Genomic DNA, 26,646 nt, shown 5'->3' on the forward strand with positions numbered 1-26,646 from the left:
GCTGAAGCCAGTCTGTGGTGTGGAAAGCAATAAGCTGGAGGTGAGGAGACCACTGTAGGTGATGATTTCATTACCTTGGCATGCTGTAGGGATTAGAGAAGATGGTTTGAAGTTCTGATGGGATTAGGGCCAATGGGGATTGTCCTAATGGATGGAAAAGACACACAACTTTTCATACTCTAAAGAAGACCCAAGTAGCATGTGTGGGGCAGGTCAGAGAGAAGGGTCTGACCAGTGGAGGAGGTGCTGGAGGCTGGGAGTGCATGGGGTCCAGGACAGGACTGTTCTGTGGTGGTGTATGGGTGTGGTGTATGGATGTGTGAACCCTGTGCAAGAGTGTGGTGGGCGGTCCAAGGGGCATGGCCTGGTGCCCTTAATTTTCTTCATTAGGAAGGAAAGGAAACATTTCCTGAAAGTGAGGTGGCATGGCAGCTGAGGGGAGCGTGAGAGGTTGGTGACCTGGGTCATGCCTCTGGCTTATAGGATGTGAGGTGTGAGGCCACCAGGGAGCCTGGGACCATGAAGAGATAGGAATGTGATATTTCCGGAAACTCTCACCTACCCAGGTTATGGGAGGAATAGCAGGGCAGCTGGGCTCTGCCGTGGGCTTGGGCAGTTGCAGGATGGACGACTCAGGCTTTGGAGACCTGCTGTAGAGTGCCAGGAGAAAGTGGAGACAGAGCCTGCACATGCACTTGTGAATTAACTCAAAGGCTGGAGTGGAGGGAAAGAGTAAGATATCCTTCCTTAGCCTCCTTCCCCCCTGAGAGAGGAGGAGGTAGTATGTCCAGCCTTGTGATCAGAGAGTACCTGAATGGCAGAGAGGAGAACAAAGCTGGTTGTCCCAAGGCAGCGCTTCCTTCTGGCTACTGAGCAGCACAGACCCTCAGCAAGCCCCATACTTTCCTAGGCTGAGCTGACACTGGTCCTGGGGGCCCTCCCAGCTCCCCCCTCCACGTCCCTCAGCTGTTCCAGCCTCCAGGCTCTGCAGAGGGAAGATGGAGTAGGGGGAGGGGGCCGGCAGCCAATCACATCCTTGGCAGCCCAAGGCATCTGCACCTGGTCTAACCAATCCCCTCTGAACAAACAGCTTGCTCAGCCTCTGCTCCCTCCTTCCCTGCCTACTCTGCCCAGCAACAGCAGGAAAGAGGTTTAAGGAGGAGAGGGAGGCCCTGCAAACTCCCAGTCCCTGGCAGCAATGGAGCTGGGCCCCTGGCTCACTCTATAGAGGGAGGTTAAAACAATACTTACAGTTCCTGGAGCCCAGGCAAAATGTCCCCAGGGGCTCTCAAGACTGTGCAAGTCAGCTCTCATGGACAGGAACTCACATATTACAGAGATCCTGATCCTTGGAGCCTTGGGCCACAAGCCAGTCTCATTCACTCCACAGCTCTGGGGCAGGCCCTGGGCTGACAGCCTGAACAGCAGAGACACAGTTCTGTCAGAGGAGATGGACACTGACACAAACAATCACACAGATGCCTATTTAACTAGAAACAGAGTTAAAGCCTACGAAGGAAAAAAAAAAAAAAAAAAAGCAGGGTGTTCCATAGGAGAATAAGAGGGAACCTGATAACCTGATTTAGACCGTCTGTCATGGTTCCTGTTGGTTTCACTTCTTTTTGTCAAGATTTGCGAGGGCTATTTTATTCATTACTTTGCCCCCAGAGGCCTCCCACCTGTCAAGAGAAACATGGTATTCGTTATTGACGTGAGCGGCTCCATGTTTGGTACTATGATGAAGCAGATAACAAGGACTCTGCAGACCTTTTGTAGCTTGTTTTAGAAGGCTCAGAAAGCAGGGAGTGCTGGAACAGTGGTCCTCTGGCACCAGAGACTCTACCTCCCATCACTCTTGGATCTTATAGGCCAAGGCCTACCCAAAGGTCCTGGAACCTTGCACATCAGGAGCCATGAAGACCTGAAATCACAGAGTACTAGAAACGTTGAACATTGGACAATGGGGCTGTAAATAAACATCAAGGGCCTTAGCCACAAAACTTCAGATCTCCAAGGGGCCCAGAGTCATAGAAACTTCAAGCTGGAGAACTCTGGTGTCATAAAGCCTGAGTCAACAAATAAAAATAAAACCACAGTCAATTTAGACTCTGAACCTTCCACAGGCCACAGGTTGGTTTTGTCTTCTGTTGTTCAGTTTACTTCACAGCCAGAAAAAATACAGTGCACTGGCATTGTAGTGCTTAGAGACTACAGAGTCCTGGGTCCATCTAGATTTAAATATTGTAGCCCTTCTACCAGAGTGCCCTTAAAACGGAAAACTGCAGCCATAGGCCAAAGAGATTTTGAGCTTAGAGCCTGAATCTATAAAGTTCTGGAAGCAGTATTTTGAACTACAGTACTCTGGGATTCTAGAATTATAATGTTCAAGTGACCTGGAGCAGTATGGTCTATGTTCCTTGAAATTTTGAACCATAGAGCCCACAGGACCTAAGGCTACTAACTTGTATTTTACCAGAGTGTAACCAAACTGGGGGAAGGGAAATATCAAGAGCTGTCTTTTTGTAGTCTTAAGTGTAGGGGAAAGAAATACCCAATTCCAAACTGTCTAGCCTTCCTATCTCATCTAGAGTCAGGAAAAAGCTGAGGAGCACTTGTGGAGGTCATGTTTCAGGGGCATAGGTGCCCTAAAAGACCAAGACCGAAGCATAGAACTATGAAATGCTTCTCCTTCCCTCACACAGTATCACCACATGCACTGCATTCCTGTATAACAACAGGAGATTACAGCTGAGGGTACTGGAAGCCTAGGCTCTTCAGGAAAGAATATCCTGAGAAACCCAAGACAAGAGAGGAGTCGAAAACAAGGACCCTAGAAGAAATTTTAGCCTCTGACACATGCAACTGTAGTAACTAGCAAGCACGATTGAATTACTCACCAGGTAATCTCAAATCACACAAAATCTCACACTTAAAGGTCTTTTTATGTGATACATCATGTCTGCTTTCACCAAATACTTACAAGCCATGCCCAAATGAAAAAGCATGGTCTGAAAAGATAAATCAACCATCAGAACCAGACTGATATGGTAGAGAAATTATTAGACCTGGAATTCATAACAGCTGTGACTAATATGCTAAGGGCCCTAAGTGTGAAAAGTGGGCAACATGCAAGAACAGATGGGAAATGCAAGCAGAGATGGATACCCTAAGAAAACCAAAAGTAAGTGCTAGAAATAGAAAATGCTGTAACAGGAATGAAAAATGCCTTTGATGCGGGCTCATTAGGAGACTGATCATGGACAAAAAGCAAGTCAATAAGCTTGAGGATATGTTAATAGAAACTTCCCAAAGGAAGGAGAAGAAAGAAAGTAACAGAAGAAATAATCGAAGGAATACTGGATACAAATTTTCCAAAATAAATGACAGCCACTGAACCACAGGTCTAGGAAGTTCAGAGAACACTATAGCAGGATTAGTACCAAAAAAGTCTACACATAGGCCTATCCTATTCAAACTGCAGAAAATCAAAGTTCTTTAAAAAGCCCATAGAAAATATCACTTTACTTATATAGGAACAAGAATAAGAATTATATTGGATTTCTCTTGAAAAACCATGCAACAAAAAGAAAGTGAACTATGTAACGCGCTGAAGGAAAAAAAAAAAAGAGTGTTAGAAAAAGGAATAAATTAAGGTTAAACAATACTCTTTTCTTTTTAAAATTAATTGATCTAACAAAAACAGTTTGCTCAAAATAATTATAGAAATAATGTGTTCAGTGAATACAGCTTATTGATAAGTGAAATTAGTGACAGCAGTGTTATAGAAGAGACAAGAGGGATGAACTGGGAATATTCTATCACAGGATACTTGCACCACACATGAAGCTGTATAGTGTTTTTTGAAAGTGGACTTGGATTAGTTGCAAAAGCATATTCCACATTCTAGGGCAAACATTAAGAAAAAAATTAAAAACATAATGGATATGCTAAGAGACAAGAGAAAATGAGATCATATCAAACAGTTAAAACCACAGAAGACAGAGAAAGAGTAGTAGACTGAAAAAAAGGAAGGAAGAAAGGAGGAAGGGAGGAGGATGGACAGAAGGAAGGAAGAAGAAAAACAAGGGCAGCAAATAGAAAACAGTTAAAAATATGGCAAATATTAATCTAACAGTAATCATGTTAACCGTGAATGGTCTAAATACACCAATCAAGAGACAGAGACTATCAGTGTTGATTCAAACAAAACAGAACATAACAAAAACAAACAAACAAAATCAGACCTTATTATGTGTTGTCTACCAAAAACCCATTTTAAACATAAACACACAGATGGATTAAAAGTAATGGTATGGAAACAAAAGACATACCATGCTAACACGAATCCTAAAAATCCTGGAGGAGCTATATTAATTTCAGACAAAGTAGACTTTACAGCAAGTAAATTATCAGGGATAAAGAGACCATTGTATAAAGGAACAAAAAGCAAATTTCCCTGACAGATAACATGCTGCTCGATCTCTTGGTATACATGGCATCACCTGCATGGAAGATCTATCTGATTCACAAGATCTATACTACTGTAAAGTGTTTCAAAGAAGCAAAAACCTTCCTGTGGCCCTTCAAATGATCTTCTCCATGAAGTGGAATGAAGAAAAAGAGTACCCATTTTGCAGAAGGTGTGGATGCCAGCAATAGGGAAAACCAGATCAACAGGCCTATTAGAAGGATAAACTAAGGTATCTACCATCATTATTTCTGCAATTTGGCCAGTTAATAAACAATGACTACTTACAAACTGAAAAAAAAATCTTATATAACTATAATTACATAATGACTCCCCAAGAAGACGCAACAATCCTTAATGTGTAATGCACCTAGCAATAGGGATGTCAAAATACATGAGGCAAAAAGTGATAGGACTGCAAGGAGAAATAGACAAAACCACTGTTATAGTTAGAGACTTCAGCTCCTTCTGTCATAAATGGACAGATCCAGCAGGCAGAAAGTCAGTAAGGACATAGTTTAACTGAACAGCACCATCAATCATTTGGATCTAATTGACATCTACACAATACTTCATCCAACCACAGCACAGTACACATCCATCTCAAGCTCACGTGGAATATTTGCCAGGATAGACTGCATTGTGGGCCATAAAACATGACTTAACAAATTTAAAAGAATAGAAATCATACAATAAATATATGCTCTCAGACCAAGTGGAATTAAACTAGAAATCAAAAACAGAGAGGTAGCTGGAAAATCTCAACAGACTAAGCAACACACTTCTAAACATGTAATCTGCCTCTGGTTAACAGGAGATTCTCAAGAAGGGTCATCATGTTCTATGTTGCAGTCCTCTGAATGAAAACGAATGAATGGTTAAATCCTTAAAAGTATACAACCCTTAGGCCTTAGTACCTTGTATAGAAATAACCTTTCAATCTTGAGCAAGACCTGAGCTCCCTATTTGAGAATGTGTGACCTAATCTATACCCTGAGCTCGTCCTGTGGCATGAAAGACTCTGATCCACTTAAAAGCATTCAAGGCATCTTCTATCCATTTAAGACGTAGAGAATGGTGGGCCACAAAGTGGTATTTCCTGTTGTCTCTGAAATCTATAGCAACGTAAAAACTGGAAAGCATAAGGTTTAACACCTCCAAAATATGGATTTGAGCCCCTGGCTCATCAGTGACACACATCATGTGTGACGTTGAGCAAGTCACTCCACCTCTCTGAGCCTCAGTGTTGTCACTTATAAAATGGGTATGATATTAGTACCTTTGTCATTGTGTTGCTATGACAATTAAATGAGCTGATGCATCTAAATATTTAGCACAGTGCCTGGAACATAACAAGTGCCCTGTAAGTGGTACCTAATATGAGAACCTACATCCCCCATTCCCTGAACCTGCTGTGTGCCTAGCCCTATGCTAGGTATCGTCATCAGGAAGGGAGCTAATAGGAAGAAGCATCCTAAGCCCTGTTCTCAGAGGGCTCAATATCTGTGTGGAAAACGAAAATATTCCACATACAACAGCCAGCGAACCATCTGGGACAGGGAATATCTGGGTGCCAGGGGCATGGGTCAGAGTAAGTAATCAAAGAAGTGCTGCCCAGAGAAGGAGCAACTGAAGGAACAGTGAAGATATGAATATGTAAAGGAGAAGGGGGTGGGGGAAGGTCTGTTATCTAAAGGGCACAACAAGAGCAAAGTTGTGGAGAAAAAAAACACACGGAATCTGGGTTTTCTGGGGGCTGATGAGAAGGTCAGCCTGGAAGAAATGGAAGGTGAGGTGGAAGAACAGATTACTTAGGACAGAACCAAAGTATGCCAATTCACAGGAAGGAAGTTATAAAGACCTAGAATCATAAAACTCTTAAGCTTTAGGGTCCCGGAATCACTGAATCCTGGGTCATGGGGTCCAGGAACCATGGAACACACAGGATCCTAGCACCCTGAAAGCACAGAGTTTGAACCTTCTAGTCCACCACTGTCTTTTTTTTTTCAGATAAAAATTCTTGAATTATAATAGACACCATATTGCAAGTGCATTTGAAATTAGCAATGCCTAACATTTATTTCCTTGACATTTGTCTTCCAAAGAGTTCACAGTGCTTCAGTGTCAGTTGAAACAGGGGAAGAATCCTTCACATCATAATAGGACCATTGGTGATAATGTCTCTCAGTTCTTTCCAAATCCATAAAGATGCATTTCCTGATGAGTGACTGAGCTCGGGGTCCAAGTCCCTGTTCCGCAGTGTGGTGTATACTTGGACACAAACCCGAGCTTGTGAATAAATCCTCGTGTGTTTGCATGGGTGTCGGCTTCCCCGTGGTTTCTCGGATTCGCAATCTTGGGTACAACACTATTTATTTCCTTGCCATTTGTCTTCCAAAGAGTTCACAGTGCTTCACTGTCAGTTGAAACAGGGGAAGAATCTCAGAACTACCTTGACGATGGAAATGTTCTGAGGTGTCCAATTTGGTAGCCACTGCTCTGCAATAACTGTCACATGGTTATGGGACACTTGAAATGTGGCTACTGCAAGTAAAGAAACAGACTTTAACGTTTTCCTTTAACTTACATTGAAATAGCTACGTGTGGCTAAGCAGTTACCATTGGACAGTGCAATTCTAGGCTTAGAGCCATAGGGCCTCTAGCATGTCTACCTGAGAATTCTAGATTTACAGAGTGTTGGAGTCAGAGCCTTAGAGCCATACGACACTTAGGCCTTAGTACCTCACATAGAGGTAACCTTTCAGTCTTTTTTTTTTTTTTAAGATTTTATTTATTTATTCATGAGAAACCCAGAGAGAGAGAGAGAGAGAGAGAGAGGGCAGAGACACAGGCAGAGGGAGAAGCAGGCTCCATGCAAGGAGCCCGATGTGGGACTTGATCCTGGGACTCCAGGATCCTGCCCTGGGCCTAAGGCGGGCGCTAAACCGCTGAACCACCTAGGGATCCCCCAACCTTCCAGTCTTGAGCAAAACTTCAGGCCTTGGTCCACCCCCTTCACTTCATCCACATCCCACAAACTAACAAGGCCATGAATGTGATCCTTGGTGACCTGCAGGCTGACTACTTCAACATCATCACCTTTTCTGATTCGGTTAGTGTCTAGAAAGCTGGAGGCTCCACCCAGACTACTATCCAGAATTATCCACAGCACCAAGGACTACCTGGCCACATGGAAGCTGATGGTTGTAAGTGTTAGACCTGGCCACTCAAATGGATGGGCTGTGGTAATGTGAGGAGTTCCTTTTTATTTTTTATTTAGTTTTTAACTTTATTTTTTTCTATTTTAAGGAGGCCCCACACCCAATGTGGGGCTCAAACTCATGACCCTGAAATTAAGAGTCACATGCTCTACCATCTGAGCCAGCCAGGCACACCAGATGTGGGGAATTCTCAAAATGCTCCCTTCATTCCCCATCCACTTCACCTCTCACAATACCTGAAATATCACTATTATGGTTTCTACAAATATGTCCCTTCATCTTCTGTGTTCTTTTTCCTAGTAGAAAGAACATAGTTCTATGTATTTTAGGGTACATTCTTCCTTGGCTCTGAGTTTCTCTTTAAAGCACATACTCAGGAGAATTTTCCAAAACTGTTTAAAATCAATAATCTACATACTTATTTCCAAGCATTTGGTCAAGCTTTTGAGCAAAATCATCTCTCAGAAAAGTACCGAAGTCTCCCCAATCAAACACCTCCCGTCAACTCATCCATTTTTTTCCCCTGTAGCATGGAGGTGAGGTTGCTATCCTCGGGGAGCTGCCTGTCTGACTAGAGGATTAGATATCCCCCCAGGAAACAGGCAAATCGTAGTCTGGGACAGGGCGTGATAAAAGCCAAGAACATGTGGGCCCCACTGTCAGATCTCAGGGAGCCTGTGTTGGGGTGGGGGAGCTGGGAAGGATAAGCAGCAGAAAAAGTCTGAGCAAGGATGATGAGAAATTCCTGAGCCAGAGAGGTTGGTGAGGTGCCCAGTGTGTCTGCAATGGGAAAAATAACCAGAAATAACCAGAAAAGATGGTCTCACAGTCTGCTTCCCACTTAGGGACCAACATCGAAGCAGTTCTGCTAAACCATAGCAACCAGGAGACTGCACGGGGACCCAATGTGGGGAGGACCCCTCTCATCACCTTCCTGACAGATGTGGAGCCCACAGCCAGTGTGATGACGCCCAGTGTGATCCTCTCCAACATCTGACAGGCGCTGGGCAACAGGGTGTCCTTTTTCACTTTGGCCTTTGGGGATGAGGCTGACTTCCCACTGCAATGTCACCTATCCCTGGAGAAATGGGGAGCAGCCCGGCGCATGCACGAGGACACTTGACACAGCCCTACAGCTGGTGGAGGACCTCTCCGAGGAGATCTCCATGCCTCTGCTGGCAGACATGCATCTGGACTACCTGGGTGGCTTGGTAGGGGCCTCCCCTTGGGCCTTTTCCCCCAATTACTTTGGCGGCTCAGAGCTGGTGGTTGCAGGACAGGTGTAGACAAGCAAGCAGGAACTGGGCATCCAGGGTCAGCTTCTTGTGGCCTGCTACAGCGAGGCAGCCGCCAACAGCAGCCAGAAGAACTTTGGTGTCCCAGGGGAGCCAGCCTACAACGTAGCCCACTCACCTGCTGCCTACCTCTGGGCCTACCTCACCATTGGAGAGTTGCTGGAGGCATGCTTCCAGGCCCGTGACACCACCACTTGCCACCTGCTGGCAGCCAAAGTCCCCAACCTGTCCCTTGAATATGTGAACTTTGTCACATCTCTGACTTTACTGGTCGTGCAGCTCAAGGATGCAAGTGGGAAGGCCAGGATACAGACTTCCACTGCAGCTGGACCAGGCACCATCATGCCCTCATCCACCAGCAGGCATGGCCTAAGGACAGGCACAACCCAGTCAGCCCTGGTATCCAGGGTCTCTCCCAAATCAAGGCTTGTGAAACCAAGGTTCTAGTTATCCTCAACTACTCCTGCCTCTACAAACATTATGCCCAGTTCCAAGGAGTTGGAGCCACTGGGCCAGAGCACTAGTACCCTATCCACCCCAGCACACCCAAAGCCCAAACATCCAGCACAACACGATCCTGGCACTTTGGTTCAACCAAGTCTCAGAACAACAACTGCTACCTTTGTGCCCTCAAATGCTGGTCCCTTCTTGCTTCTGAAGCCCAGCGTACCATCACACCAGTATCTTGGTACCCTATCCCCATGAATTCCAAGACACAAGTCCCACCTCTGAATCCTGGCACCTTATCCCAGGCCAAAGCTGGCACTATCAAACCTGTTATTCCACTGCACTCCGAACCTCGTGCTCCATCACAACCCAAACTGGATGCTCTATCACACCCCCAACCTGGGGTACTCATATCACAGCCACCCAAAAGGCTGCCACAGCCCAAGCCTGGTGCCTCCACAATTCAGATCCCCAAATGCCTATAACACACCTGACCAAAGGTTCCTGCTCACCAGACCCCAAACAATCTGTCACACCCTAAACCCAGGGTTCTCTCATGTAAGACCTCCAAAATCCCATCACCTCTTAAACCTAGTAGCCCACCTCCCCCCAAATTACCCAAGCTTATCATTTCCTAAACCTAGGACCCCACTCCCCAATAAACCCAAAACCCCATAACCCCAAAAACCTGCCAGACCTGCGTCCCCACCTCTTCAGGATCCAAGCACATCCACGAGCACAACCTCAAGTCCCACAAGTCCCAGCAGTACCATGATCACTTCTGTCCCTGGAGAACACCTCTCTATTCCCTTTGACCTCACCCTGCCCTCTCTGCTGCCCCAAGGAACCTCTGGCATCAGCATGACCTGCTTCTGGGGCCCCAAAGCACCACACAAATTCTGGGACCATCTGTGTCAGAAGACCCAACAGTGATCCTACCCAGCAGCTCTGGTCTTCTGCTGGAAGGCAGCTGCCCAAACCTGCCAGTCTTGCTGCCTTCTAGCACCCTCCCTGATGTAGAGAGCCTGCTCCATCTCCCTGAGGAGCTAGAGCTGCCGCATGAGTCAGTGGTGGAGTCCGTGTTCATGGAGTCCTTGAACCCACCAGCTTTCTATACCTTTCTCCCTCTTGATGAAGATGGTGAGTGCCATGGGCAAGAGGTCAAGCCATGGCGGCGGGGGGCGGGGGAGGTATGAATGGGGAGCTCTGGGAACTGGTAGCATACAAGGCATTCTGCAGATTCTAGTGATAACCCAGTTGCCTGCTTGCTTGCTTTGAGACTTCAAATCAGCTATTTAACCTCTCTGGGCCTCAGTACATAAGCACAGAATTAGAGGCTTTGAGGGAGGAGGGATGTTAAGACTGGGAAGGCTAAACAGAAACAAACTGGTCAAGCTGTGGTTTTGACATTTGCTTTGTTGGACAAGAGAATTGCTCATGCGTCTCAAGCAGGGTAGGGATACAGGGTTATAAATGGAAGCATCACTGGGCAAGGCAAGTCTGCTTAGTTCTTTTGTGCTCTGTAAACAGCCCTGTTTAAGGAGAGGGGTATAAACACTGGAAAAGATAATTATCTTTAAATTTCCCAAAGACTGTGACGCACTAACTTAACATTTTCTAGTCCTTCCAATGTGAAGGTACTGCTCTACATATTGTACTTGTAAGTCCCTCATTTACTACACACACACACACACACACACACACACACACACACCCTGTTAATAACTGCATTTTACTCATTGGTAAGCTGAAGCACAGTGAAGTGAAGTAACTTATTCCATGTCACACAACTAGTAAGAGATTCGGACCTACATGATTTGGTCCCAGACTGAATGTACTCCACCCCTCCATTGTTCTGTCTTCCTAAGAAGAGCAACATTTCCTGGGTGACCTCATAGGGCAGTATTAGAGCCAGTTGATGGTGGCAGTAAATCACAGGGATATAAATTTGGGCACGAGATCCTTCACATGCCCCTCTCCCTCACCACCCACCAATATCTTCATCCATCTTCAATTCTTGGCAATGTTACCTCTGACATATTTCCCAAATGCACCCACTTCTCATCACCCCAACTATTAGTATCTTAGGGCAGACTGCCATTGTGTTTACCCTAGAAAACTGGTTTCCCTGCTTCCTCTCTTGGGAGATTTTCTTTGCCATTTTCCTCCAGCAGCAAAGGGGTCATTTAGAAACAAAGATTACTTCGTGTCCCTTTCATACTTAACTCCCCTCAAGGGTTTCCTGTCACACCTAGAATGAGATCCAAAGTTCTCTTGATAGCCCACAAGGCCCTGCATGATCTACCCTCTACCCCATACCTCTCTGACTTCACTTTCTCCCACTCACTCTCTGAACTCTAGCCCCACTGGCCTCCTCTCTGTTCATCCAATGGGCCCTGTCTCACCCTCATCTCCACTCAAGGACCTCTCTCAAGCTGTTCCTTCTGTTTGATGATCACTCTGCCCTGCCCTGTCACTTGTCTAGCATCCTCATCTCTTCCATTGCCACTCAAACCACACATTAGATCTCAGCTCAGATGGCCTTCCCACCCTCCCCACAACTGCCCCAGACTTCATTATATGTCTATAATTCCCTTGGTCACTTTATTATTTTTTTCTGGGGCTCCTGGCTGCTTCAGTCTGTAGAGCATGTGGCTCTTGATCTCGGGGTAGTGAGTTCGAGCCTCACGCTGGGGTATAGAAATTACTTAAAAAACTACTGGACGTTGTGTGTAAGGGATGAATCACTGAATTCTGCTCTTGAAACCAATATTGCTCTGCTTGTTAACTAAAATTTAAATAAAAATTCAAAAAGGAAAAAAATAAAATTTTGATTAAACTACTGAAAAAAATCTGAGAGAGAGAGAGAGAGAGAGAGAGAGAGCAAGATGCCTGAAGACCCAGACATAGAAGCAGAGGAGTCAAGATACACAGTGACACATATAGAGACATGACACAGGGACACAGAGGTAACCAGGAAGACATAGGTAAACACCTTAGTCCAAGACACCAAGGACTAAGAAGTAGAGGCACAGAGACATGCTGACATGATGACTTACAGATATGGGATAGGGGATGAGAGGAGAAAATAGAGACACAGGACAACAGATCTATAAAAGCATAGAAACAGAGATGTTGCACAGACCAAGACTTGGTAACAGAGACGCAAGGACATGAGCACATGCAGAGGAGCACACAAGGAGCAAAACTGGAGCACAACCTTATATATTCAGAGATCCAGTGGCAAAAACGTGGGGATGCAGACACCCAAGCTGTGACAAACACCAGCTAAGACGTAGGAGTTAGGCTAGGTAACAGAGAGACATAAAGAAAGGCAAGCTGGAGACCAAAGTATAATGGAGACCCTATGACACAGGGACACAGGAAGAGAGAGAGAGAGAGAGAGAGAGAGACAGAGACAGAGAGACAAAGAGACAGAGAGATCCTAGAATAGGATCCCTAGACACAGGGATGAGAAGCCACAAAGACAACCATATGGATACAGGCTAGAAATGGGAACAGAAACACAGGAGCATGTCTGGGAGGACCAAGATAGGAACAAAGAAACCTAGACAAATTGAAACAGACACAAAGAACGTCAACAAATGGGCAGAGACACGGTGACAAGGAAATCTATCCAGAGAGGCAGGGATGCAAAGACACAGAATAAAGATAAACCTGGGGATAGAAACAGAAACATACAAACATACCAAGGACACAAATTAAGAGATAGGGAGAGTGAATCAGGCACAGGAACACAGAGAGTGGTTCAAAACTAAAAAGTTATGCGCAGGAGAATACAAAGATGGCAGTGGAGTAGGGGGATGCTATGCTCACCTTGTCACATGAACACAACTAGATAATTATCAAATCATCCTAAATAGCCCAGAAATAGACCTGAAGACTGACAGAACAACCTCCACAACTAGAGGGAGAAAAGAGGTCACATTGAAAAAGATAGGATGTGGGGAGACATGGATTAGCAGAGAAATGGATCCTGGGGGCTGCAAAGGGGAAGAAGCTGTGGTTACAGAGAAGGGAGGGGGGGCACACAGGGGAATGCACACAGAGGATGCTCCCCCAAAGCCATTGGCTTGGAAAACGAGAGGGGCTGAATTTCATGAGTTCTTCCAACCAAGGGGGCTTAAAGGCTGGAGTTTTAAAGGTCAGTGGGCTTGGCTGGAATAGACTTGGAGGGCACTAGGCTGCTCCTGGAGAGAAGGTAAGCAAATGACCCGAAGGCAGACAGCGTGGAAACAGTGATCTGAAAAACCCCTACAATGGAATATTACTCAGCCATTAGAAACAACAAATACCCACCATTTGCTTCGACGCGGATGGAACTGGAGGGTATTATGCTGAGTGAAATAATAAGCCAATCGGAGAAGGACAAACATTATATGGTCTCATTCATTTGAGGAATATAAAAAATAGTGAAAGGGAATAAAGGGGAAAGGAGAAAAAAATAAGTGGGAAATATCAGAAAGGGAGACAGAACATGAAAGACTCCTAACTCTGGGAAACGAACTAGGGGTGGGTGGAAGGGGAGGTGGGTGGGGGGTGGGGGTGACTGGGTGGCGGGCACTGAGGTGAGCACTTGACAGGATGAGCACTGGATGTTATTCTGTATGTTGACAAATTGAACACCAATAAAAAATAAATTCATTAAAAAAAATGAAAAACCCCTGGCACACACAGTGGAAGAGTTTATCTGTTCTTCTCGTACTGTGTCCCTGAGAGCCAATATTCGTGGAGATGCTGCTCTGGGAACAAAGAAGCTGGCTGGTGCTATATCCCTCCCCTGACCTGCAGCATAAACACAGAGCCACCTGTAGGAAGCAACACAGCGTGCTCACACTAGCTGCCTAACCTTCTTACACCAAGCCCCACATCCCTGCACTCTGGAGGGCCTGCTCTTCTCTCTCTGTCTCTCTGTCTCTGTCTCTGTCTCTCTCTCTCTTTTTAAAGATTTTATTTATTTATTCATGAGAGACACAGAGAGAGGCAGAGACACAGGCAGAGGGAGAAGCAGGCTCCATGCAGGGAGCCTGATGTGGGACTCGATCCTGGGACTCCAGGATCACGCCCTGGGCCGAAGGGAAGCGCTCAACCACTGAGCCACTCAGGCGTCCCGAGGGGCTGGCCTTCTCAGTCAATCTTGTTCCAGTCCCAGTGCAGAGGGCCCCTTCCCAGGAGACCAGGAGAAACTCCTGCCCACACCACATCTCCACTAAAGTTCTTCAGTGCTTTGGTTCCAGTGCAGGAAGTATCAGGTCTCATTTAACAAGCAGACTAAAGCACACCTACCTAAAACTCACCACATTCTAGCAAAGGACTAAACACTGCCCACTGCAGGTTAAGAGTGCCTCTGCAGACAACCACTCTGAAGGACAGAGCAGCCAAAGCACTCCAGCAGAGTGCAGGCGACACACACCAGAGACGATGCCTGAAGTAGTGCCAGGCCGTGGACACTACATGACCTCTTCTTCATAAAGCCATTGCTCTCAGGAGCAGGAAACATACCTGGCTATTCTAACACAGAGACGAAGGCAGAGACTTAGACAAAATGCCAGATGGAGGAATTCATCCTCAATGAAAGAACAAGATAAGGTCATGGCCAGAGATCTAAGCAGAAGAGATATAAGTAACATGGGTGATGGAGAATTTAAAGCAACAATCATAAGAATACTCGCTGGGCTTGAGAAAGAGTGGAAGACTTCAGGGAGACCCTTACCACAGAGATAAGAGAGTTAAGAGGCAATCAGACAGAAATGAATATGGCAACAACTGAGATCCAAAACTGCCTGCAAGTAATGACCGTAAGGATGGAAGAAGAAGAAGAATGAATAAATTATATAGTAGATAAGATAATGGAAAATAATGAAGCTGAAGAAAAGACAGAAGGACAAATTATGGATCATGAGAAAAGGCTTTGGGAACTCAGTGACTCCATCCAACATAATAAAATTTGTACCATAGGAGTCCCAGAAGAGGAAGCGAGAGAAAAGGGGGCAGAAGGTTTATTTGAGAAGATAATAGCTAAAAACTTCCCTAATCTGGGGATGGAAACAGACATCCAGGACCAGGAGGCACAGAGAACTCCCACCAAAATCAATAAAAGCAGGCCAACACCAAGACATATTGTGATTACATTTGCTAAATATAGTGATAAAGAAAAATCTTAAAAGCAGCAAGACAAAAGAATTTACAAGGGAAGACACATAAGGCTAGCTGCAGATTTTTCAACAGAAACTTGGCAAACCAGAAGACAGTGGCATAATATGTTCAAAGTGCTGGATGGAAAAATCTGCAGCCAAGAATTCTCTATCTTGCAAGGGTATCCTTCAGAATAGAAGGAAAGATATAGAGGTGCCCAGAAAACAAAAACTGAAGGAGTTTGTGGCAACTAAAACAGCCCTGGATGAGATATTAAAGGGGACTCTTTGCAAAGGAGAGACCAACAGTGATAATGAGAAGAAGGGATCAGAGAAAACCTCCAGAGATGACAAAAGACGTGATAAAATGGCAATAAGTCCATACCTATCAATAATTATTCTGAATGTAAGTGGCTTAAATGCTCCAGTTAAAAGACATAAGATGACAGAATGGATGAAAACAACAACAAGTTTCGTCTATATGCTTCCCACAAGAGTCTCATCTCAGACCTAAAGACACCTGAAGATTGAATGTGAGGGGATGGAGAAATATTTATCACACGAAAGGATGTCAAAAGAAAGCCAGAATAGCAATTCTTATATCAGGCAAACTAGACTTTACATCAAAGACTGTAACAATAGATGAAGAATGACACGATTCATTATAAAGGGAACAATGCAGCAAGAAGATCTAACAATTGTAAATACTTATGGACACAACATAAGAGCCCAAATATATAAAACAATTAATAACAAACATAAAGGAACTCATTGATAATAGTACAGTAAGAGTAGGTAGGGGACTTTAACACCCCACTTATAGCAATGGACGGATCGCCTAAGCAGAGAATCAACGAGGAAACAATGGCTTTGAATGACACAGTGGACCAGATGGACTTTACAGATGTATTCAGAACATTCCATCCTAAAATGACAGAATACACATTCTTTTCAAGTGCGCGTGCAACATTCTCTGGAATAGATCACATTCTAGGTCACAAATCATGGCTCAACAAATACAAAGGAGAATGAGATCATGCCATGCATCTTTTCTGACCAGGACAATACGAAACTTGAAGTCAACCAGAAGAAAAAAATTGGAGAGACCACAAATACCTAGAGGTTAAACAAATGCTACTAATGAGCAAATGGGTCAACCAGGAAATCAAAGAAGAAAATTTAAAAATACATGGAAACAAATGAAAATGAAAACATAAACGATGCAAAACCATTGGGATGCAGCAAAAGTGGGCCTAAGAGGGAAGTATATAGCAATATAGTTCTACCTTAAGAGGCACAAAGAATCTCAAATAAACAACCCAACCTTACACCTCAAGGAGCTAGAGAAAGAACCGCAAACAAAACCTAAAATCAGCAGGAAGGAAAGAATAAAGGTTAGAGCAGAAATAAATGATATGGAAACTAAAAAAACCAAAAACAATACAACAGAACAGGTCAATGAAACCAGAAGCTGGTTCTTTGAAAAAAAAAAAAGAATAAAATTGATAAACCACTATCTAGACTTATAAAACAGAAATGAGAAAGGACCCAAATAAATAAGATCACAAATGAGAGAGGAGCGATGACAACCAACACCATAGAAATATGGAAAATTACAAGAGAATATAATGGAAAACAATATGCCAACGACCTGGAAAAAAAATGGATAAATTCCTAGAAACATATAATCTGCCAAAAATGAAACAGGAAGGAACAGAAAACTTGAACATACTGATTACCAGCAAAGAAATTGAAGCAGTAATAAAAAATCTCCCAACAAACAACAGTCCAGGGCCACACAGCTTCACAGGGGAATTCTACCAAACATTTATAGAAGACCTAATACCTAGTTTTCTCAAATGATTCCAAAAAAATATAAAAGGAAGGAAAACTTCCAACTACATTGTATGAAACCAGCACTACCCTGATATCAAAACCAAAGACTCCAGCAAAAGAGAGAGAGAGAGAGAGAGAGAGAGAGAGAGAGAGAGAGAGAGAGAACTACAGGCCAATATCCCTGATGAACACGGATACACGGATGCAACAAATTCTTAAGAAAATACTAGCAAACCTAATCCAACAATACATTAAAAGAATCTTTCTCCACGATCAACTGGGACTTATTCTTAGGCCGTCAGTATACTTTGATATTTGCAAATCAATCAATGTGATACATCACATTAATAAAAGAAAAGAGCCATATGATCCTCTCAACAGAGGCAGAAAAAGCATTTGACAAAGTAGGGCATCCATTCATTATAAAAACCCTCAACAAACTAGGGTAGAGGGAACATAACATAATGAAGGCCAAATACGAAAAACCCGCAGCCACTGTCATCCTCAATTGGGCAAAAACTGAGAGCTCTTCCTCTATGTCAGGAACAAGACAGGGATGTCCACTCTCACCACTGATTCTTAACAGAGTTTTGGAAGCCCTAGCCACAGCAATCAGACAACAAAAAGAAATAAAAAGTAAGCAAATCAGCAGGGAGGAAGTAAAACTTTCACTATTTGCAGATGACATGATACTCAATATAGAAAACCTGAAAGACACCATCAAAAAATTGCTAGAACTGATGCACGAATTCCACAAAGTCACAGGCTACAGAATCAACATACAGAACTCTGTTGCACTTCTATATGCCAATAATGAAGCAGCAGAAAGAGAAACGAAGGTATGGATCCCATTCACACTTACAGAAAAAAAAAAAAACATAAGATATCTAGGAATAAACCTAACCAAAGAGCTAAAAAACCTGTTCCCTGTAAACTATAAGACATTGATGGGAGTGCTAAGATGGCAGCATCCTTGGAACACAGGTAACTATCAAATCATTCTGAATACCCAAGAAATCAACCTGAGGACTAATAGAACAAACTGCACCACTAGAGGGAGAGAAGAGGCCACAATGAGGAAAGTAGGAAGTACCGAGATGTGGTTTGGGGGAGAAAGGGATCATGGGAGCTGCAGAGGGGAGGAGGGTGCCCTGGTTGCAGGGAAAGGCAAGAGGGAGTGGAATGCACAGGGATACATGTGAGGAGAAGACTGCTCCGAAGCCATTGGCTTAGAAAACGAGCGAGGCTGATTTTTGTGAGTAATTGCAACCAGCAGGACACAAACATTGGAGTTTTAGAGGTCCCTGGGCTTTGCTGGGATAGAGGCCTGAAGACATTGCCCTTACTCCTAGAGACAAAACAGGCCAGCAACGCGGGAAAGACTGCGGGATCTGAGGACCATCCCAGGTGCATGGGGAGAGACCGTTCATACTTTCTGGAGTGCGTCTGTGAGAGGTGGCATTGTCTCTCTGGGGACAAAAGAACTGGCAGGCGCCACTTCCCTCCCTTGCCCCTCAGCATAGGTGCAGACATATCTGCTGAGGGCGGCAAACCCGGACACTGGCTGTTTAGCCTGCTTTGCTCCAAACCCATGCCCCTGTGTTCTGGCATGGCTGCCCTTCTGAGTCACACCTGCATCGTTCCCAGCACTGTGATACCCTGTCCCAAGGACCAGCACAGGCCCCCGCCACACCAGGTCCCTGACGTTTGGAATTTTAAAAATTGGCAGGGGTGGCTGAGATAGAGCCCAAGGTGCACTGCACTGCTCCAGGCAAACAAGCAACCCAGAGACAGACAGTGTGAAAACAGCGATCTGAAAAAAATCCTGGTGCTTGAGTGGAGATCATTTGCTCCGTCGAAAGTGCTTCCCTGAGAACAGTAAAAACGGACTCGTGGACACCTGTCCCTGTGGACAAAGAAGCTGTCTGGTGCCATTTCTCTGCCCTGCCCCTCAGCATAAACTAACTTCAGTAAACACCACAGTGCCAACACTGGCTGCCTTACCTGCTTATACCAAGTCCTGTCTCCCTGTGCTCTGCTGGTATTAATGCTGCTCTTGGGCAAGTGTGCTTCAGGATGGGAATAGTGGGCCACTTCCCCAGAAGACCAGCAGAAACCCCTGCACACAGGATGTCTACTGACCATAGAGTTCCACAAAGCTTCAGTTCTAGTGGAAAGAGTGCCAGGTCCCTTTTAACAAGCAGACTGGAGCACAACTAGTTAAAACTGGCCACATTCTGGCCAAGGTCCAAACACTCCCCACTATAAGCAAGGAGAACCTCTGCAGATGACTGGCCTGGGGGATAGAACAGACAAAACGCAGCACCAGAGGGCACATAGCACACACCAGAGACACTTCCTGAAGCACCGGGCCCTGGACATTATACAAACTCTTCTTCATAAAACCATTACTTGCAGGAGCAGGAAACATAACAGGCTTTTCTCTCTCTCTTTTTTTTAACAAGATTTTATTTATTTATTCATGAGAGACAGAGAGACACACACAGAGAGGCAGAGACACAGGCAGAGGGAGAAGCAGGCTCCATGTAGCCATGTGGGACTTGATCCTGGGTCTCCAGGATCATGCCCTGGGCCAAAAGTGGCGCTAAACCGCTGAGCCACTCAGGCTGCCGAACAGGCTTTTCTAACACAGAAGAAGCCAGAGACCTAGACAAAATGCCAGGATGGAGGAATTCATCCCAAAAGAGAACAAGAAAAGATCATGGCCAGGGATCTAATCGAAACAGATATACAGAATATACCTGATCCAATATTTAAAGCAACAATCATAAGGATACTAACTGGGCTTGAGAAAAGCTTGGAAGACATCAGGGAGACCCTTACTGCAGACGTACAGGAGCTAAACACCAATCAGACCAAAATGAAAAATGCAGTAACTAAGATTCAAAACCGACTGGGTGTAATGACCACAAGGATGGAAGAGGCAGAGGAATGAATAAGTGATATCAAAGATGGGAATTATGGAAAATAATAGAGCTGAACAAAAGAGAGAAAGAAAAATTTTGGACCACAAGAGTAGACTGAGGGAACCCAGTGAGTCCATCAAGCGTAATAACATTCATTTCATAAAAGTCCCAGAAGAAGAAGAACAGAGAAAAGGGGGCAGAAGGTTTATTTGAGGAAAATAATAGCTGAAAAATTTCCTAGTCTGGGGAATGAAACAGACATCTAGTTCCAGGAGGCACAGAGAACTCGTAACAAAATCAACAAAAGCAGGCCAACACCAAGACAATATTGCAGAACAGTTTGCAAAATATGGTGATAAAGAAAAAAATCCGAAAGGCAGCAAGACAAAAGAAATCCATAACTCACCAGGGAAGATCCATACAGCTAGCAGTAGATCTCTCCACAGAATCTTGGCAGGCCAGAAGGGAGTGAGTGGCATGATATGCTCAATGTGATGAATGGGAAAAGTCTGCAGCCAAGAATTCTCTATTCAGCAAGGCTATCATTCAGAGTAGAAGGGGAGGTAAAGAGTTTCCCAGACAAACAAAAACTAAAGGAGGTTGTGACCACTACAGCAGCCCTACAAGAAATATTAAACGGCGCTCTTTGATTGGGAAGGGAAGACCAAAAGTGACAAAGACAAGAAAGGAACAGAGGAAATCTATAAATAATGACCAAACAAGCAATATAATGGCACTAAATACATATTTATGAATAACCACTCTGAATGCAAATGGGCAAAATGCTCCAATCAAAAGACATAGGATGCCAGAACGTATTAAAAACAACAACAACAACAACAACAACAGCAACAACAACAACAACAACAACAACAACAACAACAAGACCCATCTATATGCTGCCTGCAAGGGACTCATTTTTAGACTTAAAGACACCTTCAGATTGAAAGTAAGGGGATGGAGAACATTTATCATGCAAATGGACATCAAAAGAAAGCCGGAGTAGCAATACTTACATCAGAAAAACTAGATTTTAAATCCAAGCCTGTAATAAGAGATAAAGAAGGGCGCTATAGCTTGGCATGGCTGCAGAGGAGGCCGCGGCGGGGAAAATGGCGGACGGGAAGGCGGGAGAGGAGAAGCCCGAGAAACCGCAGTGAGCTGGAGCCGCGGGAGGACCTGAAGAAGAAGCAGAAAAACCTGTGAAAACTTCAGTACAGACTTTCTTCCAGTAATGGAGGGGAGAGTTCCAGTCGCAGCGCTGAGAAGCGATCAGCTGAAGAAGAAGCTGCAGACCTCCCAACAAAGCCTACAAATATCTCCAAGTTTGGATTTGCCATAGGTAGTCAGACGACAAAGAAAGCCTCAGCCATATCCATCAAACTTGGATCAAGTAAGCCTAAAGAAACTGTTCCAACGCTTGCTCCAAAAACCCTTTCAGTAGCAGCAGCTTTTAACGAAGATGAAGATAGTGAACCAGAGGAAATGCCTCCGGAAGCAAAGATGCGGATGAAGAATATTGGAAGGGATACACCAACATCAGCAGGACCAAACTCCTTCAATAAAGGAAAGCATGGTTTTTCTGATAACCAGAAGCTATGGGAGCAAAATACAAAATCTCATCTTGGAAATGTCCATGACCAAGACAATTAAATGATGTGTTTTGAAATTGGGGTGTGGGGTGGGTGTAAAGTTAAAAGGAACAGTTTCCTTTTTAAAAGAATGGTATAAGACTATCTTTGGAGCCGCCTTTTGTTTTGTTTTGTTTTGTTTTTTAAAGATTGAGTTGTACACTAATAAGAGTTTGAAATTAGAGGTAATTTATGTTTTATATACAGATTTCAAGACATCTGCTAATTTTGTAGTTTCATGTGATTAGTTTCCAAAGGTTACAGATAATAAAAAACCCAGAAATGGTACCTTTCTAAGAATTGCATATTGTTTTAGACACAACTATTAGCACATTAAGAGGGACGCAAAAAGTTATTGTCTATTAAACTGCAAGCAATTAGTCTTAACTCCCTTATTAACCTAAAGTGTCTGGCTCCCAGGAACAGCCTTATAGAGAGGGAGTATCGTATTGGGAGGAAAATGTTCCTGGACTATTGACTGAAAGTATGTTAGATAAAATACAGCTTTTCTTTTTCCTAATGGGCATTTGTTTTGTTTCAAGTCGTCATAAACTAGGTATTGCATTGCTATTGGTTGGTACAGATGCTTAGCTCTTTAAAAAAATTTTTTTAAGGGGCACCCTGGGTGGCTCAGCGGTTTAGCGCCGCCTTGGGCCCAGGGCCTGATCCTGGAGACTCTGGATCGGGTCCCACGTCGGGCTCCCTGCTTGGGGCCTGCTTCTCCCTCTGCCTGTGTCTCTGCCTCTCCTCTCTCTCTCTCTCTCTCTCTCTCTCTCTCTCTCTCTCCCTGTGTCTCTCATGAATAAATAGAATATTAAAAATAAATTTAAGAACTTCTATGTAAATTGTTGTGTATTTGAGATAGCCCACTTCACTTTAACGGGTCTTGTCTACCTTCATTAGTCTTCAAAGACCATTTGCTGCCAAAGTAAATCAGTATTTTGAATGTGGTTTTTCAACACACTTCTCTTGGTTTTTGTTATTAGCTAGTTCCTGTAAGCATTTCCACCAGATCTTGAGGCAAATCATAAGGAAGCTGTTTCTTTTAAAATACAAACCACCACCAAAAATTTAAATGTACATAATACTTAAATATTTGGCTGTTTTTAATTTTTAAAAGGTGGAAACACCAAAAAAGCAACATTGTATGAAGATGATAATGAGAAAGATGCACTTTCTGTAACTTTGTTAAAGCTTACTTTAAGTTACTAACTTGTGAAAGTGAATTTGATTTGAACTTAATGCAACAATTCTTATTTTAGTACAGTAATAACAGTTCATTTGAAGTGTATACATATTAACCAATGGCCTCTCAAAAGCACATTTTAGGTACTGAAGATAAAAAAGAAAATGCATCTTTAAACATTTTATGGATTCTTTGACCACATATACGTTGTTAGATCTATGTATCGTAGGATTTTTTTTTAATTTTTGTATATGGATTATTTTTTAATGTGACAGTTAAAACACATCTTTAAAAGCATAGTCCCAGATAAAAGAAACAGAGTATAATGGTTTCTTTGAAAACTCCTGCAATGTTTAATTTGGAGGCAGCTTCAGACTATTTTATTGGTGGTAACTACTCGCTGAGCTCTTTTAATAGGTAATAACTCCAGAGAAGCAGCCTGTATATACTCCTAACACTTTGTTCATTTGCATTTAAGCTTACAGTAAGCCCCAAGTAAAACAATGGAAATGTATATAGAACTGTTAGTTCTTACATGATTTAATTATATCAAGATACATGAATTTAACTTGCTTTAATGTAGGCAAACTTTCCACTTTGTCCATTTTACTGTTTATGTTAAAATAACATCCCTTTCCTGCATAATCTTTTCTTGACTCAAATGAAATATTAACCTAAGGTCAAGATGGGAGAGAAACGACTGAGATGAATGTCTTTACTAAAATACCAATAAATTTGGCAAACTCAAAAAAAAAAAAAAAAAAAAAAGAAGGGAGCTGTATCATAGTAGAGGTGATACTTGATATCCATCAAGATCCATCCTACTTGACTATCCATCAAGAAGATCTAACAACTGTAAATATTGATGCCCCCAACTTGGGAGCACCCAAATATATAAATCAATTAATAACAAACATAAAGAAACTCATTGATGATAATATAATAATAGTAAGGGACCTTAACGCCCCAGTTACAGCAATGGACAGATCATCTAAGCAGGAAACAATGGCTTTGGATGACACCCTGGACCAGATGGACTTAATAGATATGTTCAGGACATTTCATCCCAAAGCAGCAGAATACATACCTTTTGGAGCACACACGGAGTATTCTCCAGAATAGTTCACATATTGGGTCACAAATCAGGCCTCAACAAGTACAAAATGATCAAGATCATACCATGCATCTTTTCTGACCACAAAACTATGAAACTTGAAGTTGAGCAAAAGAAAACATTTGGAACGACCACAAATAGGTGGAGGATAAGCAGCATGCTCCTAACCAGAGAATGGGCCAACCAGGAAATTAAAGAAGAAGTTTTAAAAATACATGGAAACAAATGAAAGTGAAAACACGACAGTTCAAAACCTTTGGGATGCAGCAAGAGTGGTCCTAAGAGGAGAGTATATGGCAATACAGGCCTACCTTAAGAGGCAAGGAAAATCTCAAATAAACAACCTAAACTTACACCTAAAGGAGCTGGAGAAAGAACAAAAAATGAAGCCTAAAGCCAGCAGAAGAAGGGAAGTATTATTTAGGTTAGTGCAGAAACAATGCTATAGAAACTAAAGAAACAGTAGAAGAGATCAATGAAACCTGGAGCTGGCTCATTGAAAAAGTCGTAGAATTGATAACCCTCTAGCCATACTTTTAAGAAGAAAATAGAAAAGACCCAAATAAATAAAATCACAAATGAGAGAGGAGAAATGAGAACCAACACCACAGAAATACAAAGAAGTAAAAGAGGATATTATGAAATACAATATGACAACAAACTGGACAACCTGGAAGAAATGGATAAATTCCTAGAAACATATAAACTACCCAAATTGAAACAGGAAGGAATAGAAAGCTTGAACAGGCTGACACCCAGCAGAGCAATTGCATCAGTCAGTAACAAAAAAATCTCCCAACAGCCAAATATCCAGGGCCAGATAGCTTCATAGGGGAATTCTATCAAACGTGAAGAGTTAATATCTATTCTTCTTCAACTATTCCAAAAGATAGAAATGGAAGGAATACCTCCAAATTCATTCTATGGGACCAGCACTACCCTGATCCCACGACCAGACAAAGACCCCAGCAAAATAGAGAACTACAGGCCAATGTCCGTAATGAACATGGATGCCACAATTCTCAAGAAAATATTAGCAAGTCACATCCCAGAGTACACTGAAAGAATCATTCACCATTATCGAGTGGGATTTATTCCTGGGCTGCAAGAGTGGTTCAATATTCGCAAATCAATCAACATGATGCACCACATCAATAAAGGAAGGTATAAGAACCATATGATCCTCTCAATAGATGCATAGAAAGCATCTGATAAAGTAGAATGTCCATTCATCATAAAAACCATCAGCTGAGTAGGGATAGATGGAACATACCTCAACATAATCAAGATCATATATTAAAAACCCACAGCTAATATCATTCTCAATGGGCAAAAACTGAGAGCTTTTCTTCTTCAGTCAGGAACAAGACAGGGATACCCACTCTCACCACTGTTCTTTAACATAGCATTGGAAGTCCTAGCCACAGCAATCAGACAACAAAAGGAAATAAAAGACATCCAAAGCATCAAGAAAGAAGTAAAACTTTTGCTATTCACAGAAGACATGATACTCTAATACCAAAAACCCAAAAGACTCCCCCCCCCCCAACAATTGGTTGAACTGATTTATGAATTCAGTAAAGTCACAGGACACAAAATTAGTATACAGAAATCTGGTGCATTGCTATACACCAATAATGAAGCAGCAGAGAGAGAATTCAAGGAATTCATTTACAATTGCACCCAAAAGCATAAGATACCTAGTGATAAGCCTAACAGAAGAGGTGAAGGTCCCCCCCCCCACTCTGAAAACTATAAAGCACTGTTGACAGCAATTGAAGAGGACACAGAGAAATGGAAAGACAGTCAATGCTCATGCATTGGAAGAACACATATTGTTAAAATGTCCATACTACCCAAAGCAACCCACAAATTTAATGCAATCCCCGTCAAAATACCAACAGCATTTTTCACAGGGCTAGAACAAACAATCCTAAAATTTGTATGGAACCACAAAGGATCCCAAATAGCCAAAGCAATCTTGAAAAAGAAAAAGCAAACCTGGAGGCATTACAAGGATGGACTTCAAGCTGTATTACAGAGCTGTAGTGATCAAGACAGTATAGTACTGGCACAAAAACAGACACATCGATCAATAGAACTGAATAAAAAACCCAGAAATGTTTCCACAACTACATGGTCAACCAATCTTCAACAAAGCAACAAAGAATATCCAATGGGAAAAAGACAGTCTCTTCAACAAATGGTGTTGGAAAACCTGGACAGCAACATGCAAAAGACTGGAACTGGACCATTTTCTTACACTACTCAAAATGGATGAAAGACCTAAATGTGAGACAGGAATCCATCAAAATCCTAGAGGAGAACACAGGCAGTAGCCTCCTTGACATTGGCCACAGCAACTT

At 43.1% G+C, this 26,646-nt stretch overlaps 1 protein-coding gene and 1 pseudogene across 1 annotated transcript; both read left to right on the top strand.

Annotated features, from left to right (window-relative positions):
* Positions 1-3,157: 3,157 nt before the first annotated feature.
* On the top strand, positions 3,158-12,212 carry ITIH6 (inter-alpha-trypsin inhibitor heavy chain family member 6). The gene is given in 7 exon segments (XM_041740412.1): positions 3,158-3,181; positions 7,515-7,674; positions 8,535-8,809; positions 8,811-9,680; positions 9,683-10,036; positions 10,038-10,259; positions 10,262-12,212. Coding segments are annotated over 7 exon segments (2,271 nt in total). The 3' UTR covers positions 10,628-12,212.
* A 9,204-nt stretch (positions 12,213-21,416) lies between these two features.
* On the top strand, positions 21,417-22,014 carry LOC121482370 (annotated as a pseudogene).
* The last annotated feature ends 4,632 nt before the right edge of the window (positions 22,015-26,646 follow it).

This window comes from Vulpes lagopus, chromosome X, assembly GCF_018345385.1.
Source record: "Vulpes lagopus strain Blue_001 chromosome X, ASM1834538v1, whole genome shotgun sequence".
In the NCBI taxonomy this organism is placed as follows: Eukaryota; Metazoa; Chordata; class Mammalia; order Carnivora; family Canidae; genus Vulpes; species Vulpes lagopus.